This window comes from Fonsecaea multimorphosa, assembly GCF_000836435.1.
Source record: "Fonsecaea multimorphosa CBS 102226 unplaced genomic scaffold supercont1.48, whole genome shotgun sequence".
In the NCBI taxonomy this organism is placed as follows: domain Eukaryota; kingdom Fungi; phylum Ascomycota; class Eurotiomycetes; order Chaetothyriales; family Herpotrichiellaceae; genus Fonsecaea; species Fonsecaea multimorphosa.
In genome coordinates this window covers 14,384-29,523 of record NW_015971682.1, presented here as the reverse complement: position 1 = coordinate 29,523, position 15,140 = coordinate 14,384, and the positions used below count along the sequence as shown (strand labels likewise).

General features: G+C 52.0%; 4 protein-coding genes across 4 annotated transcripts; 1 reads left to right on the top strand and 3 right to left on the bottom strand.

Moving 5' to 3' along the window:
- Positions 1–897: 897 nt before the first annotated feature.
- Positions 898–4,858, bottom strand: Z520_12124 (uncharacterized protein; the record flags this gene model as incomplete). The annotated part of the gene is made up of 12 exons (XM_016782611.1): positions 898–2,037; positions 2,088–2,248; positions 2,294–2,388; positions 2,433–2,613; positions 2,666–2,811; positions 2,867–2,994; positions 3,042–3,350; positions 3,495–3,590; positions 3,643–3,719; positions 3,767–4,025; positions 4,070–4,221; positions 4,480–4,858. The coding sequence occupies 12 exons, from the start codon at positions 4,856–4,858 to the stop codon at positions 898–900; spliced, it is 3,123 nt and encodes a 1,040-aa protein (XP_016626254.1).
- A 170-nt stretch (positions 4,859–5,028) lies between these two features.
- On the bottom strand, positions 5,029–7,045 carry Z520_12123 (uncharacterized protein; the record flags this gene model as incomplete). The annotated part of the gene is made up of 7 exons (XM_016782610.1): positions 5,029–5,080; positions 5,137–5,333; positions 5,385–5,931; positions 5,983–6,208; positions 6,263–6,575; positions 6,786–6,808; positions 6,865–7,045. 7 exons carry the CDS (start codon positions 7,043–7,045, stop codon positions 5,029–5,031), a joined length of 1,539 nt encoding a protein of 512 aa, XP_016626253.1.
- Positions 7,046–7,802: 757 nt separating this feature from the next.
- Positions 7,803–8,651, bottom strand: Z520_12122 (uncharacterized protein; the record flags this gene model as incomplete). Its single annotated transcript, XM_016782609.1, has 1 exon — positions 7,803–8,651. One exon carries the CDS (start codon positions 8,649–8,651, stop codon positions 7,803–7,805), a length of 849 nt encoding a protein of 282 aa, XP_016626252.1.
- Positions 8,652–11,391: 2,740 nt separating this feature from the next.
- Positions 11,392–13,232, top strand: Z520_12121 (uncharacterized protein; the record flags this gene model as incomplete). The annotated part of the gene is made up of 3 exons (XM_016782608.1): positions 11,392–12,331; positions 12,391–12,450; positions 12,523–13,232. 3 exons carry the CDS (start codon positions 11,392–11,394, stop codon positions 13,230–13,232), a joined length of 1,710 nt encoding a protein of 569 aa, XP_016626251.1.
- Positions 13,233–15,140: the final 1,908 nt, after the last annotated feature.

The window sequence follows — 15,140 nt, the reverse complement described above, 5'->3', positions numbered from 1 at the left end:
AGTGACGACCGCTTTACGATACCTTTTCCAATCTGTGCAAATCGCTTTGCCCTACATATTTTCTCACCTTTTCCACTTCTTCAAAGATACCCACTTAAGATTATCCTAGCTTTTGACAACGCAAACGGCGCGTTGGACAGAACATTTGTCGCCAAGGGGCGGATTATTGATTAGGAGATTTCTGACCAGGTTTGAAAAAGAAAAAAATGAACAAAAGAAACGTTCCCGCCCTGTCGGCAAATGCACTGAAAGCACCGATGCGACATCATTTTGAGCACGCCTCTTGCGGGAGATTGAGAGAGTGTGTTGAGACGATGGTCTTGGTCAAATAATGTCCGCACCCATTCTCGCATTCTCCAATGGACAAGAGATGGCAATGGATGACAGTCAAGATGGAGGAGTTCCAAGCGACGTTGGACATGTCAAGGAGAGTTTGACGCACCACACGGACGCGAGATGGAGCGGAATGGTGTTTTCCCCTTTCCGCAAAAATCTCGAAGTGCTGGCTGGCATTGCAAAACATGACCGATTTTCGCCTTGGACTCTCAAAGATTTAGTTGGAGAGACAGGACATGCTAATATCTTGTACAAACAATGGAACGCTGAAAAAACAATTTTTCCATTTCCTTCCTTGAGCTAAGCGAGGAGGTGATCCCCACTGCTGGATTGCAGGTGGTTTCATGATGAAATCTGCAGCTTGAGGTCCTTGTTCCCCGTATTTGCTTGATATTCCCCCACTGTGGTAGCCTTTCTGACCCATGTATGTATGGATGGGGTCCGTGAACGAACCAATGTTTGGAAAAAGTTGCAAGAGGATGAAAGCCGGATGGCAATACATGCCCGCATTGCACCTCCCTCTTCTCCCACCCACCTACCCTTCCGGAGTGATGGAATGCATCAAACGTCCCAGTGCAGTTTCCGACATCTCTCGCGGAGGACCTGTGCCAGCATTCCCGCATCGGCGCCGCCGCCTCGTGCAGTATCCATCATCGCCAGGACGTCCGCTATCTCTACGGCCCTCTTGGCCCAGAACTGCGGTCTCGTGATGGCTTGTCCGCCTTCCTGGTGCTTATCCCCTTGATCTTGCCCAACGCAGACATCGGCTGCCGGGGATTCCGATGTCGACGCCGACGCCGACGCGTAGAGATCGATAGATAGATTGAACAGCGTGGCTGCGAGCCACTCCAGTTCTTCCGGCGGATACCCTTGATCTTGATCAGGAGGAGCGGACCGCCGCCCCAGATTCAAGGCATGCTCAGTGATTTTGGCCACGGTGCGCAGACCTTTCGCTTTCGCTTCCCTCGTGCCGCCCGCGTTCTTGGATTCGTGGTGCGCCTGGTGCGAATACTCCCGCCCATCAAGAACAACCTGAACCACACACCTCACCCATCTTGCGGCTTGGCTGGTGTCGTACCCCGGGTGGTTTCGCAGCCCCGATATCAGCTTTGCGATCAAGTTCGTTGTCGTGGAGATTGGCAGCACAGATCTAGTTGGACCTTCCTGACCAAAAGGATTGTTGTTCGAGTCCATAAAGGCGGAGAGGATCATGTCGGCAAAGACCGAGTACGTTTTCTGGGGTGGGTTCAGTTGCACCATCTGATCGACCAGTCTAGCAAGGGAGAGTTCATCATGAAACTGAGCTTCGCCAGAAGGAACATCGGCTGTGCTTGTACATCCCAGGAAGAGCACTGCTTCGAACGCTAGGGGAGCCAAGGCAATGAGTTTCTGCGCGATGGCCTCGAGAACTTCCTGCTTGATGAGGCCCGTACAGTGGCTCTCACCCAAGGCATTCCTGTGGCTTTGAATTTCAAAGTAGTTGGCGATTACATTCCTGTACAAAGTAGACTTGATTTCTGTCGGCGAAGATGGTGGGGCCTTGCCGGCATATGCAGTTTTCGGAATGGCTTCAGTTGTGTCCGAAGCAGCGGCGGCCCTCGCCTCGACAGTGTACAGGATTGCCTGAATGTACTTTGCGTCGACTTCATGGATGAGTTTCTCACATCGGACCTGGACCGGAGCATGGGTAGGAAGGTGTATCTAGACAGGTGATCAGTATCAGGAAAGGAAAGAGCCACAGATGCACGTACTTGGCACGAATAGTATAGAAGATCGATGACATATTTCGCCGGCCATGACTGGAGGTATTGAACAGCAGTATTGTAGCTAGTCTTCTCAAACCACCTGCTTTCTGGCAGTTGAGATTCCAACGTCGCTCTTTCGCTACGCTGTTTCTGGGTGAATAGTGCAGCTGGGCTGGGTCAGCTATGGCAAACATGAGCTCTAGGTCTCATACCGGACTTGAAGATGCCGCATAGCCGAGACAGGAGCTCTTCGTCAACATCGTCAGCTTCCGAAACTGCCAAAAGGAGAAGACGAGCTGTACATCTCCTCAAATTAACAACAAGTTAATGTGTTGTTCATTCCTGTCTCACCTGAGAAGGGCGGATGCATCGATTTCCGCGGGTAGATTGTCTTTGTACTTGTCCAGAATGCGCTGGAGTAGTTGCGCTCCCTGGAATTTGCTACCGTATCGGGTTGCTTCTGAAACAGCGGCAAACAATAGTTTGTTCCGGTCATCGTGGACGGTGGCAAGGGACGCTAGTGTTGATCTCGCTGCCCGGCCATTACTCTCACAAATCACATGGCCAGGGACAGGCGGTCTTACCGTCAGCTTCATCCTCACGCCGCAGAGCGAGGCAGTATCGCAGATATCGGGAGAGCGGGTGCTGTCTTCTTGCTGGCGGCATCTTTTCGAGGGTGGCATAGGCAGCTTCAAGGTTACAGAGATCGATTTGACATTTGACAATTTTCCTGAGGCCACACATCAGTAAGCGAGAGGACCGAATAGACACGACAAGTGTCAAACCTCTCAATTTTCCCGACGTTGTTGTCTCCAGCCTTGGCCAACAATTGATGTAGTGCAACCTGGCACCATTTGGTCGTGTTATCCTTCAACCCCTTGTCGAAGGTATGTTCAATTTGCTTCCACAATAGCTGCATTATCAGCAGGATTCCCTGGTGATAGCGATAGCAGAACCTACAATCAGTGCGCCATGAGTCGCCTCCGCACTAAGGGCTCTGTTCCAAGCTTGTTGGATCTTGTCAAATGCTTCCTCGAGGGATAATGGGTCGATATTGTCGTGATCACTGCTTTCCACAGTCATGAGCCAGATCAATGTGACGATGGCGTTTTCAGTCCATGTGTATTCGTCACTTGGGGCAAGTCGCAGGACAATGTATGACTCCAAGACTCGGATAGCATGTGAGGTGCTGATTTCGGTCAGCTTGACTCCTGCATTGCTTGCTAGTCGCACCTCAGAGTTTTGAGATGATGCACATAGTGCAAGATTCTGATGGCCATAAGAAAAGCACATATCACCCGTTAAGAGCTAACTCACAACTTATGATTTGAGTGAATTAAATGAACAGATCGCACAACATTTAATAGATCTTCGGACATCAGGGACAATCATCGACGGCTTAATGGGAGGAACGGCCTTACCAGCAGAGAACGCGTCCGGATTGGCAGACGGATCTTTTGCAGACAGCTCTAATTGGAGGAGGATGACAGGAAGCTTGTGGCCGAATTCCTGGAACTTTTAGATCCTATCCGCGCCGCAGTTTAAGATGGGAACAGGTTACCTCGCGAAGTCCCTGGAGGATTTGAAATGCCTCTTGACCAGCTTGCGGCTCGTTGATCGCTAGAAGAGCTCGGACTGCTGGACGCATGAGTGTTGTCGCCAACGTAGACGAGCATTTTCCCCACCGCAAGTGTGTATGAGGGCAAGTCTTAGATCAAGGATATCCACATCCTCAATCTGGGTTCCACATTCAGTCGTGAGTTGGAAACCTCTCTTCAGCCATTTCACGGCCAGATTGTGATTTTTCTGGTTGAGCTGATCATTGCCGATCTCGTAGCATAGGTCAAGAAGTTCTCCGATCCGAACAGAACATAACTGAGGTTTGAATGCCTCAAGTTGGCTGTAGAAATGCTCGGCTAGGTCTAGTCGTCCTTGTTTCCATGCCTGTTTCTTTAGCCGATACCCGTCCAACGTTTGGGGTTGCAGACCAATATGATGCGCATCAACAAGAATTGTGCATTCAAGCTTTCCGTGATTCTTCCGCTATCGAACTCTTCGTGGTCGGCCCTCTTGAGAGGAGCTTCTAGTTTTGAGGCCAGCTGTTCGATGACCTTGGAGGCGATGTCAACCAGGCCGGCATCTAACGAAAGCGCCAAGGTCAGGCAAACGGCTATGCCACTGGCACCAGAGATCCTACCAAGACAGCTTCTGCTGGCCCTGAGTGCACTTTTAAACAGTCGAAGTTGGCCTGTGGCTGAGTAAGTCGAATTCTGAACCCAGGACGGTAATGTGTGCACTCTTCCACTTCGAACTCGCTGAACTTTCGAGGAGGAGATATGAGAATGCTCGAACTGAAGGACAAGTCAGATAGAAGCATTTTTGAGGTTAGGGATCATACCCTTTGCCAGGTTGACGCGCAGTTGCGAACTTCCTTCGCTCCTACTCAGTTTGCAGCATGTGTTCCAGAGCACAACGCCCTTGCGGTCGAATTCTAGCCGCTGGCCCGGAGCGAGAGCCTTACGGGGGAGTGGAAGAGCATCCAAGTAAACGGAGAGGTCAGGAAAGCCTTCGGCCGACACGTTCACTTCGTTGCTGAGGGCAGATTCAAGGTGGGAGGTGAAGTCTAATTTATGGTTAGTCGAGTTGGCAGCCGAAACGGTGGCAAGCATACCAAGAATGGATCCAGCCGCACTCGCTTGGTCCTTTGGTGACATTTGAGAAATCTGGCTAAACGCAAGAAGCAGAGGCAAACTCTCTGTGGAAGAGCAAAGGGCCATCGTGAGAAAAGCAGAAGGTGACCGACACGTGACTTCATCATCAATCGCAGCCTTCAAGGGACCACTTCGTACGCAAGACTCAGAGCACCTTGGAGATACTCAAAATCGTGACATTTACATCATCAGGGGCTGCTATACACTACCTAGGTAAACACAGAGGCCCCTATACTTCAACGTTTTCCAGAACTCATGGGCAAGAAATTGCCCACAATCAGCGAGGGTCTGAGGAGAACGGATCGATTAGCGAGATGGCAAAGCCGGAAGACTGCGAGACTTACATATTGTAGTTATCTCTTCGAATCGTGAAGGAGAAGCAGCAGTGGATATCCGCAATGTCAGCGCTTCCCGTGGGATTGCGCAGGGTACAGCTCGTGAGCATAGCCTTTTGCTGTTGGTCAAAGCAAATGGCACAGAACTTCTCCCAGTAGCTGACCAACTGATCTTCGACGATGATCTCATGTATGGCAAGCTTTCCCTGTGCTTTTTGTCAGTCCTAGGCTCGGCCGCTGATGATTCTGTCACTCACATCGCGAAGTGATTCGATGGGCACCTGGATCAATTCTGCCATCTCCTTATTCCCCCTGAAGATTTCGCCTGTCCTTCTCCAGCAGCAGGCTGGGATAGCCATGCTGGCAAAAATCCTGTCGTATTCCATTAAACTCCTCTCAAACCACATCTCCACCAGGACCAGCTCGATATCGGTCAAACTCTGCATTCTCTCTCTAAATTTCGGCCGGAACTGGTCCAACTGCATCAAGATCTTGTGACGCGAATGTGGCTTCATGTGCTTTTCCATGTACTTGTTGAGCCTGGCATATCCATTCACGTAATTGAACGGTCGTAGCATTCCCGCGTCGTATTTGGCTTTGAGGAGCTTTTGCATGCGCTCCTCCGGCGGCTCAGCTCCCGTCGGATCTGCCGCCATCATGTAGTATTTCTCTCGCGCTTTGTCCGATATTGGCTTTACACTCGGCGGTCTTGATATCAGGGCCGCGTGAGCTGCGTTGTTCTGGGCGGTGGTGGTGATGGTGGTGGTGGTGGTGGTGGTCGTTGTTGTTGTTGTTGTTGGGGCACTGTTGACGTGTTCCTGTGGGAGGAGAGTGTCGACACCTGCGGGCGGAAACGAAGAAGCAGCCATAGAGTTCATAAAGGATGGATCATTGAACGGACCCTGGAATTCTTCAGTGGAATACATTCCTGTCTCTTCAAATAGGCTGTTGCTGAGAAAGTCGTTCAACAGGTTGAATTCGTCGGTGACCTCGTTTGCATTGAACATGTAATTTGGATGGAAGGCGTGCATGTCATGAAACCGATTTTGAACTCCGGCCCATGGATCATTATAACCGAAGTCTGCACGTCATTAGGGACGACATCTCTCCCAAAAAAAGATTGAGACACACTTACGAGGATGAGTATTACCATTGATGCCAGCACTCGGAGCAGCTGCGCTCGAACTAGAGACGGCCATGTTGTCATTTGTGGATGGTCTCAGTCCAATATTGTCGTCCTGCAGTAGATTGGGCGTAGAGTCGTCCATCAAGGCGGGACCTGGCAAGCTTGGAGCCGTGGAAAAATCATCCCGTGTAGGAGACTGCTCGTCGGGCCCAGCAGTGTCTGAGTCGGTCTTGGACTTTTTGTGATAGCCATGTCCCTCTCTTGGTTCGTCATGACACAGGTGCCCGATGTTTCTCTTGATGCAGCGTTTACAAGGTCGATCCTGAGACACAGTCCCCCAATAGGAGGGTTGCGTTAGCCAGAGAGGACTTGAGTGGATGGTGTTGAGCTCGACACCGAGCGCCAGGGAGTCGTACAGAATCGCAAGTCATATGCTGTGTATCCCACCAAAAACAAGCAGTCAGCCCATACTGTGTCTTGCCATGTCCTCGAATCTCGGTTCTTCCGCGCGACAGAGGTCAAAATAGCTTACCGAACGTCGACAGTAGACGCATGCTGAAGGAAGATGTCAGTGCGGGCCATCACCACGACTCCTGGGAATGGGTACCCACCATGGTTCACTTTGCGCTTCTTCTTTGGCTGGTCCGTGGACGGCGAGGTCTGGCTCGACTTGTGGGGCGCAGTCGGAGAGATGGCTTCGTTCGAATTGTTGTTTGGCAGCGAACTTCGGCCGTCGAACGACTTGTTCATGCCATTGCCTGCACGGTCAGGCTCATCTGCGAGATCTGACATTTGCCGACAGGTTGCAAATTGGACGGAGGCTTGAGGATCCAACAAGAGAGCGTGGGCAGAGTCTGCGTGCAACCCGATCGCATGGGCTCATGGTCTGCAGGAAGCGGCACAGGGTACCTTTACGTGAAATGGCGCAGAAACACCAAGCACAAGGTCGAGAAAAACAGAGGAGAATCAAAGGCCTCAGTCCGTAAACCTGAGGCAGAAGAAAGCAAGAGCCTCGGGAGCCAGCTCGCCAGCTCCAGGTACACTCGTGCCCTAAGGCCGGTGCCGGAAGGCTGGGTCTTGGAGTTCGATCCCGTGCGAGGCGGCGGCGAGGCGGAAACCCCGCAATCGTTGGGCCCTGGGCAGAATTTGGGAACAGGAACTACAGCTGAGTGGAGCTCGGCTTGCTGCAGCCACGGATTGATCTCTGTTAGCCTGAGCCAGATGCACGTCTCCAGAATGGGGTACTATGCACGGAGTACCCTCGTACGGAGTTAGCTTTTCAATGGTATTTTGTATTGCTCGATGATGATGATGACAGCATTATTGCAGTTCTCCTGCGTCCAAGTAGTGATGGCAAGCCCTCGAACTATTTTTACAGATGGTCTCAAACCCATCTCCGCGCTTCTTGAAGCATCTAGACGCTGCACCACACTCGGACTCGATCCCCGAAAGCAGCAGCGCCCAGGTCCCAGAGGTATTGAACGTCGTTAACCCGAAAATGAACCGCCGATGCCACTGGTCGGTGATAAAACAGGGAAAGATGAACCGGTTAAATGTTGACGCTTGGGCGCATCCTCTTCCTGCCTTTGGTTCCCCCCGGGGTGCCTTCCTCCTCTCGTTCTCTCGCTCTCTTCTCTCGCTGGTCTAGCACTAAACTCAGAACGTCAAAGCCAAACTGTGGATATTCCAAACACATTGCCTTGAATTCGTCCTCGGCTTCGTGGCGCAAAACGTGGGATCGGGTGGCCCAGAACGCAGCGACGGGTTTGCGGATTGTTACATCGTCTGCCGGCGTATTGCCATAGACAAAGCGTGCGTATGCAATCTCCCCAACAGCGGTGGAGTTGATGCGATGTATCTTGGAATGCGCCAGAGTCTTGAGGTCGGGCAATCCAAGCTTCTGCGCCAATGTGTAGACGCGAGCATGTTTGAGCAGCTGTGCGCCGGTGCTGTCTATGGCTGGGACTGAAGGATCAGGCTCCAGTCCATCAGGCGAGTCTGCAAGACGTCGAGGGAAGTATTCGCCGGTATATTGGTATTGGAGGAAACAGCCAACTGCATCTAACGACTCGTCCGGCAGCTCAACAACGAGAGCGTCGTCGTCAAGGGCCGAGAGTATTTCGCTGAAGTAGGGGGATTTGGAGAGGATGGCCTTGTGGGCAGTTAAGGTAGTTTCGTCGTCGCCGGCGCCCACAATAAGCTGGACAATGGGGGACTTGAGGTATTCGAGGAACATAGTTTGGGGATTGGACGAGGTGTTGCCGTTGGCGACCAGGGTGTCATTTCCTGCTTCTTCCCCTTCGACCTTTTCATCTTCCCCCTCTTGCACCTCCTCCATGGTGCCCATCTCCACGTCAGCTTCACCGGACTCGGCGGCCTGGTCTTCGCGATCAGCCATGATGTTTGCGACCTGCGCGAGAAGGGTGCGCCGTGTTTTCCTCGCGCAGACGGCTTATCTAGAGTTTTGTGTCGAGTACGTCATTTATAGCGCAGGTACCATACACAACATGGAAAGAAAATAAAGAGCGACTCATAAAAAACATGCGCAGTGGATGAGAGAATATGATAGCGCTGAGGATGAAGAGCGTGAGAAACCAGGAAGGTTGGGGAGCTCCCAGTGTTCCCTGGGAAAACTTGAGCCCCAGCTGCGGAGTCGCAGGCAAATGCATCTGAGATGGCTGGAGAGGTAACCACTCTCGCTCCCTTCGAGACCATGGCCTATTCTTGCTCGCCTCTTGCTAACGAGCTTTCATCGACACCGCACAATCCAACTCCAGCTCCAGCCATAATCTTTTCAAGCTGTTGTCAGGCTGCGTAGACGAATTCATACATATGTAATGTGCGGCAGAACACTTCGAGTCACGTGCTTTCCAGGCTTTGATTTTCGCGTCGTGCGCAGCAGGTTCCTCGGCGATGGGAAGATTCTATGTCGATAGCATAGCAGATCAAGTACGCAAGGTAGTCGGTAGCACGATAAAAGCTATTTGGTATTTTGTTGATATATGAGTTCTAGGCCAAAAAGTGACCTAGGGTTAGACTGGAGCTTCCAAATCCCCAGAAGTGCTAGAAGGGAACCACAAGTAAACAGGCGTCAAAAGTGTATCTGCAACTCAAACTCTAGCAATATGCGATAGAGTGTCAGGCAATGTGCGGAGGCAAAGGCTGAGGCTTCCTTTGAGAAAAAGACATTGAACAGATACGAGTCCGGTTGGATATTAATGGAATTGTTTGCTCGATAAGGAAGGGATTCAGTGAAAGTCAGGGGCATGGGGAGGAGGCCTCACGTGGTTGATAAGGATTGTCTATCTTGATATCTAGGGACTCGCCAGAGACGATTGCATGGCATTGATTGGTGAGATGAGAAACAAACGCGGGGAGCGAAACAGGTGGGTGCAGGTCCAGAACAAACATGTCGAGGCCAAGGCTACGAGGCTGACCGATCACCACCTTCAATCTCACATTTCAGATTGGACGGTGGACACAGATCCTATTTTGGAAGCCAGAGTCCTGACTCCTGGGAACACAGGGCAAGCACCGCTACCGGGTACCGAGAAGTATTGCAATGATTTTTCCCGTCAGAAGAAGTCGTGTCTTGGCAGCTCATCGGCCTCCGTGCAGCGTCGTGTCCGGCGTCCAGTTTGTGATACTTTGGCAACGGTACGAGGTACTTTGTAGCAGGACGGGGGCTCGTCTGGTGTTTTCCTGTGGCACAGTCATCCAATTTCCGTACCCCGTCTTCTTTGACTTTGTGCCAAATGCAATTCCGACAAATCCCACGAATGGCGGATCTCGTCGTCGAGGGAAGATCGAAAGGGAACAATCACCTCGAAGCGGCAACTGAAGCGACGAATAGAGTTGGGCTTGTGTAGGGGAAGGAAGGGAGACAGGGAGACAAGGGGATGCAAGGGAGATGCAAAGGGGTGTTTTGATTGGGAATTTGGGGGCCTTCCCCTCTTTAGCCTTGCCTGGAGCAAAAATTGATAGTGGTTAGTGCCCCAGCCGTGCATAGCCGAGCAGCACCCCTCCCTCTACTAGGTACCTACGCCCAGGGTTCACCGTCCCAGGCACCCACCACAGGCGAGAGCAGGCTGCAGGATCGGAGAACCGGCGCCGCTAATTCCAACGTACAGTAGGATAACGAGCACTCGTATTATGTTCCCTAATCCGAAAGTACTAGTCACCCGGTAGTAGTCACCCCTAGTAGCCACGAAATTAGGAGACGGTGTCTTATCATCGACGCGTACTAGCAAGAAACTGTGGCACGCTGGTAGCATCCAACGAGGTCGGTGTGTGATTTCACCGCCTTGACTTGTCCGTTTGTGGCAAACAATGGCGTGATCGCACTCGGAGATGTTGTCATTCCTTCTAGCAACCACCTTGGAGGGTTTTCAATGATGCCTTACGCGTTAATATTATGCTATTGTCGCCTTTGTAACCTCGGAGCCCTCTCCATCCTTGGTCCTCTTCGTCATCCTGTGTATATACCTCCATCATAGGGTTTGCCCCTTCTTACCAATTTCTTTTGCCGGGTGCCACGACTCCCAAGACGTTGCCAGCGAGCCCGATTCCTCATCCTCCAAGAGGCAGGGGGTGTCAGCTCTTCCTGCAATCACACAGACTGACGGCCTTACCGCCTTGCAAGCTGCTAGCTGAGTCGGCCAGATTGACCAGATTGAATAATAATGAATATCATCGTCCCCACATACGCCATACCGGGATCAGCAAACCTTGTGGGTAGCTGCAGGCCAAATTCTTCTTTTTCGAAACCACAGCCGTCCGGTGACAGTCGCTCCGTATTCACCTTGTTTTCTTCGCGGCCTTCCTTCGCCTTTCCGACTCGGGGTCAGTACCATTTCCTTTGCATTCTAAACCTCGTCCTCCTTCTCTGCTTTCCTTTTGTCATTCCTTCTGTTTCTTGATTGGGGAACTGGACGTGTGACCCCCGAGAGTCTCACCCTGCCCCTCGTTCTCATAATTCTGTCGACTATATCTGTGCGCTTCCCTCCCTCCACGCTTTCATACTTCCTCCCCTTCTTCATCCGGGTTACAATCTTTCAAGCAGATACAAGACCTTCTGCTGCATTCTTGACCCGTACAGCTATCCCCAGATACAAGCTATACATTGAATCACTGCCACCATGGGTTCTTTCAATCCTTTTCCTCAGTCTCCCCCAGTGTCGCCTCCCAATGGCTTCCAGGGTGTCCAAGGCTTTTCGACGCCGTTGTTCCCGGCCAAACCGAACATTCTCTTCATCATGGCCGACCAGCTTGCTGCCCCGTTGTTGAAGATGCACAACCCCAAGTCTCTGATCAAGACTCCCAATCTCGACAAGTTGGCAGAACGTTCAGTCGTGTTTGACTCGGCATATTGCAACTCTCCGCTTTGTGCGCCGTCTAGGATGTGTTTGATCAGCGGTCAACTGCCTTCCAAGATCGGCTCGTACGACAACGCCAGCTCCATTCCGTCCGAGACACCGACATACGCGCATTACCTGCGAGCCGCTGGCTACGAAACCACTCTGGCTGGCAAGATGCATTTCATTGGGGATCAACTCCACGGCTATGAGAACCGTTTGACTTCTGACATTTACCCTGGTGATTTCGGCTGGGCGGTCAACTGGGATGACCCAGACCGAAGACTCGAGTGGTACCACAACAGCAGCTCTATCTTACAGGCTGGGCCGTGTGTCAGGACCAATCAGCTGGACTACGACGAGGAGGTTCTGTACAAGTCAAAGCAGTATCTTTACGACCATGCAAGGGCGCCTGCTGGAAAACGGCCATTCGCCCTTACAGTTTCCTTCACGCATCCTCATGACCCATACGCTATTGAGGAGAAGTATTGGGACTTGTATGAGGACGTGGACATCGACCTGCCGACCGTGAACATCAGTGAGGAAGACCAAGACCCGCACAGCAGGCGCTTGTTGCGTGTCTGCGAGCTTGAGGGCCACAATTTCACAGACGAGCAGATCAAACGCGCTCGTCGAGCGTATTATGGCGCTGTGAGCTACGTCGATGATTGTATTGGCCAGTTGCTTGACGTCCTCAAGAAATGCGGCATGGAAGACAACACCGGTAAGCAGAGATTTTCCGTCCCCAATGGTGATACAAACTCACAGACTGACGTCAATCAGTTGTCATGTTTTCCGGTGACCATGGAGATATGCTGGGCGAAAGAAGCCTGTGGTACAAGAGTGAGTTTGCCCTTTTCCCCCTCCAGGGACATTTGTTTGGTCGGGTCGAGAGGGCTAACGAACGGTCTGTAGTGTCGTATTTCGAAAATTCCGTTCGAGTACCTATGTTGATCAGTCACCCAAAACAATTCCGTCCCCACCGAGTCTCTCAAAATGTCTCGACTCTAGATCTCATGCCGACTCTTGTGGACTTGATTGGGTCCAAGCTAGTTCCCGGATTGCCGATGGATGGTCTGTCCTTGTTACCTCATCTCTACGGCAGTGACGGTGGCCATGATACCGTCTTCGCCGAGTATATGGGCGAGGGAACCGTGTCTCCCCTGATGATGATCCGACGAGGCGACTGGAAGTACATCACATGCCCAGCCGATCCTCCTCAGCTGTTCAACTTGCGAAATGACCCGCTTGAGCTCACCAACCTTGCCACTAGCCAGGACCCAGAAACTCTGGCCGTCTGCAAGGCTTTCGAGGAAGAAGCAAATAGGAAGTGGGACTTCAAGAAAATCACCGACGATGTCCTGAGGACTCAGCGCCAACGTCGACTGGTATGGTCTGCCTTAACCCAAGGCCGCTTTGAGAGCTGGGACTGGAATCCCATCGATGATGGCCGCGTCAAGTACATCCGTTCACAAATTCCCCTGGACGAACTCGAACGGCGAGCTCGATATCCCATGCACACAAACGTGCCGGCCCAAATTTCTGTCAACAACAAGGCCGAAGTGGTCTGCCTGCAGCCGGAAAAGCTGACCGAGATTGCGAGCGAACCGGTCCACTATCGCTGAATCCCATGACCATGTTACGACGACTTCCTTTTAGATTATGATCTGGCGGGCGTTCTGGTTCCAAGACTGCTATATGGGCTATTTGTCAGGTTGCCGCACTCGCAAGCGTGGGGTTATGGAGTCGGTATTGTGTCCTCCCTGCTGTTACTGCATTCGGTCGACGTCTTTCCTGCCTTGCGATACTTGCTTCTCTCTAGGATCCCCGTGACACTACGCTAATGGAGTTCGACGGGACTGGATCGGAACTGTGTATGACCTGGATATTCGGATGACAGGGAGGAAAGGAACTGGCTTGGGGCGTTGATATTGCTGGTGTGCAATTGGCCCAACTCGACTGAACATCCCACACTCGTTTCGACCGCCAGCTTGGGTTGAGGATACGAAGACGAGTGAGGGTGATGCACAGCTTGAAGAGGGAAGCTATCTAGCTAAGTACAGAGAAAACCCCGAAAAAAGGAAAAAAATCAAAAAGGCCATTATTGACCACAACGCATTGTCCATTCCCTGCATCAGGCAGTTGAGCATGTGCTTATTTCACTTTCATTCACTCTCTGCGGTTCGTTGTGTGGCTCTTTCCTATCGCACATCCCACTCATCACTGAATACGCACGACCACCTTCTGCATTGGCCTGCGCTAGAATTGCTTTTTCCTTTCTCCCCTTGTCCGTCTTATTTCCTTTTTCTACCCCATGGTTCGTCATGTGGACAACCTTGTCTGACTCTTGCAGCGCCTTGCATGGCCTTGCAGATACGACAGGATATTGCCTCCACGGCTGTGTGGGAGCGCCGCCAATCCGGTTATTCATCTGCAAACCTGTTGTCTGCGCAAAGGTGAGCAACCTGCCACCCGCATCAACATCATTCCTGGACTGACTCAATCCAGGAGAAGTGGCAACCATTGGGGTCCATTCTTCCGTGGACAGCAAAGTCGAGACGGTGTGTTCAACAGGTGCCGCAATGCCATTCGAGGGTTCGATCTCGTCATGGTTCCGTCACCGCGCAGTGCAGCAACTGCGAACCCTGTTACCACATGTCGAAGACCTACACGAGCCCGTCCAGCCACGTCGACACGATTCCGCACAAACCTGCACATCCCGGAAGGCATCGGCGATATGAGATTTGGGAGCCTAGCCATCTACATGGGGATCAAGAGCGAGCCACGGCGAGAAAAAATTGTTTGCCGCCGGGAAGCGGGTTCTTCCCCGTCATACGAGACATTACCGTCATCATCATCATGGGACACATCGACTGCCCTTCTGACCGCAGTTTCCACGAAACATGGCAGCATTCCTGACAGCAATGGCAAGGACAGACTCCCTCGCCTTGAGCGTCAAAGAGAAGGACTCAACACAGGTCACACCCTTGAACAAGGTCAAAAGACCCATGAAAGTCTAACGGCTAAGTGCCAATTGAAGATCCAATCAGAGTGCCCACATACGCTAACTCGAATCAGGGCATGGAATCCATGTGGAACTAACTGACCGGACTAACTGGAGAGGAACTGACAGAGTTGCTAAGCTAGGTCGGAGTCTTATCAAGATTGCCACTTGTCCGTTCTGCCGCTGGAAGGGCCTTTCTCGCCTCCAATGTGGTGGACGCGAAGGCCTGGAAACATCTCCTACACCGGACTTTATGAGGCTGTGGACTGGAGTGTCTTACAAGTCGTGTACGTCTGCCCAACAAGCTGCAGCAGAGTACAAGGGGAGGCATGAGGACAAGGGCAAGCAAAGCCGACGGCCACGACGCATCCCAACCCTGACTCGAGCAGACCAAGGAGGGCACTTGCAGTCGGGCCGCATGCGACCTAGGCTCTTCGAGACACTGGGCTTTCCGGAGCCAGAAGCCAGATGTCAGAGCCTTGAGCGATCATCTGACCGGCTCGTCTGGCTTTATGCCTGCCTTCCCACC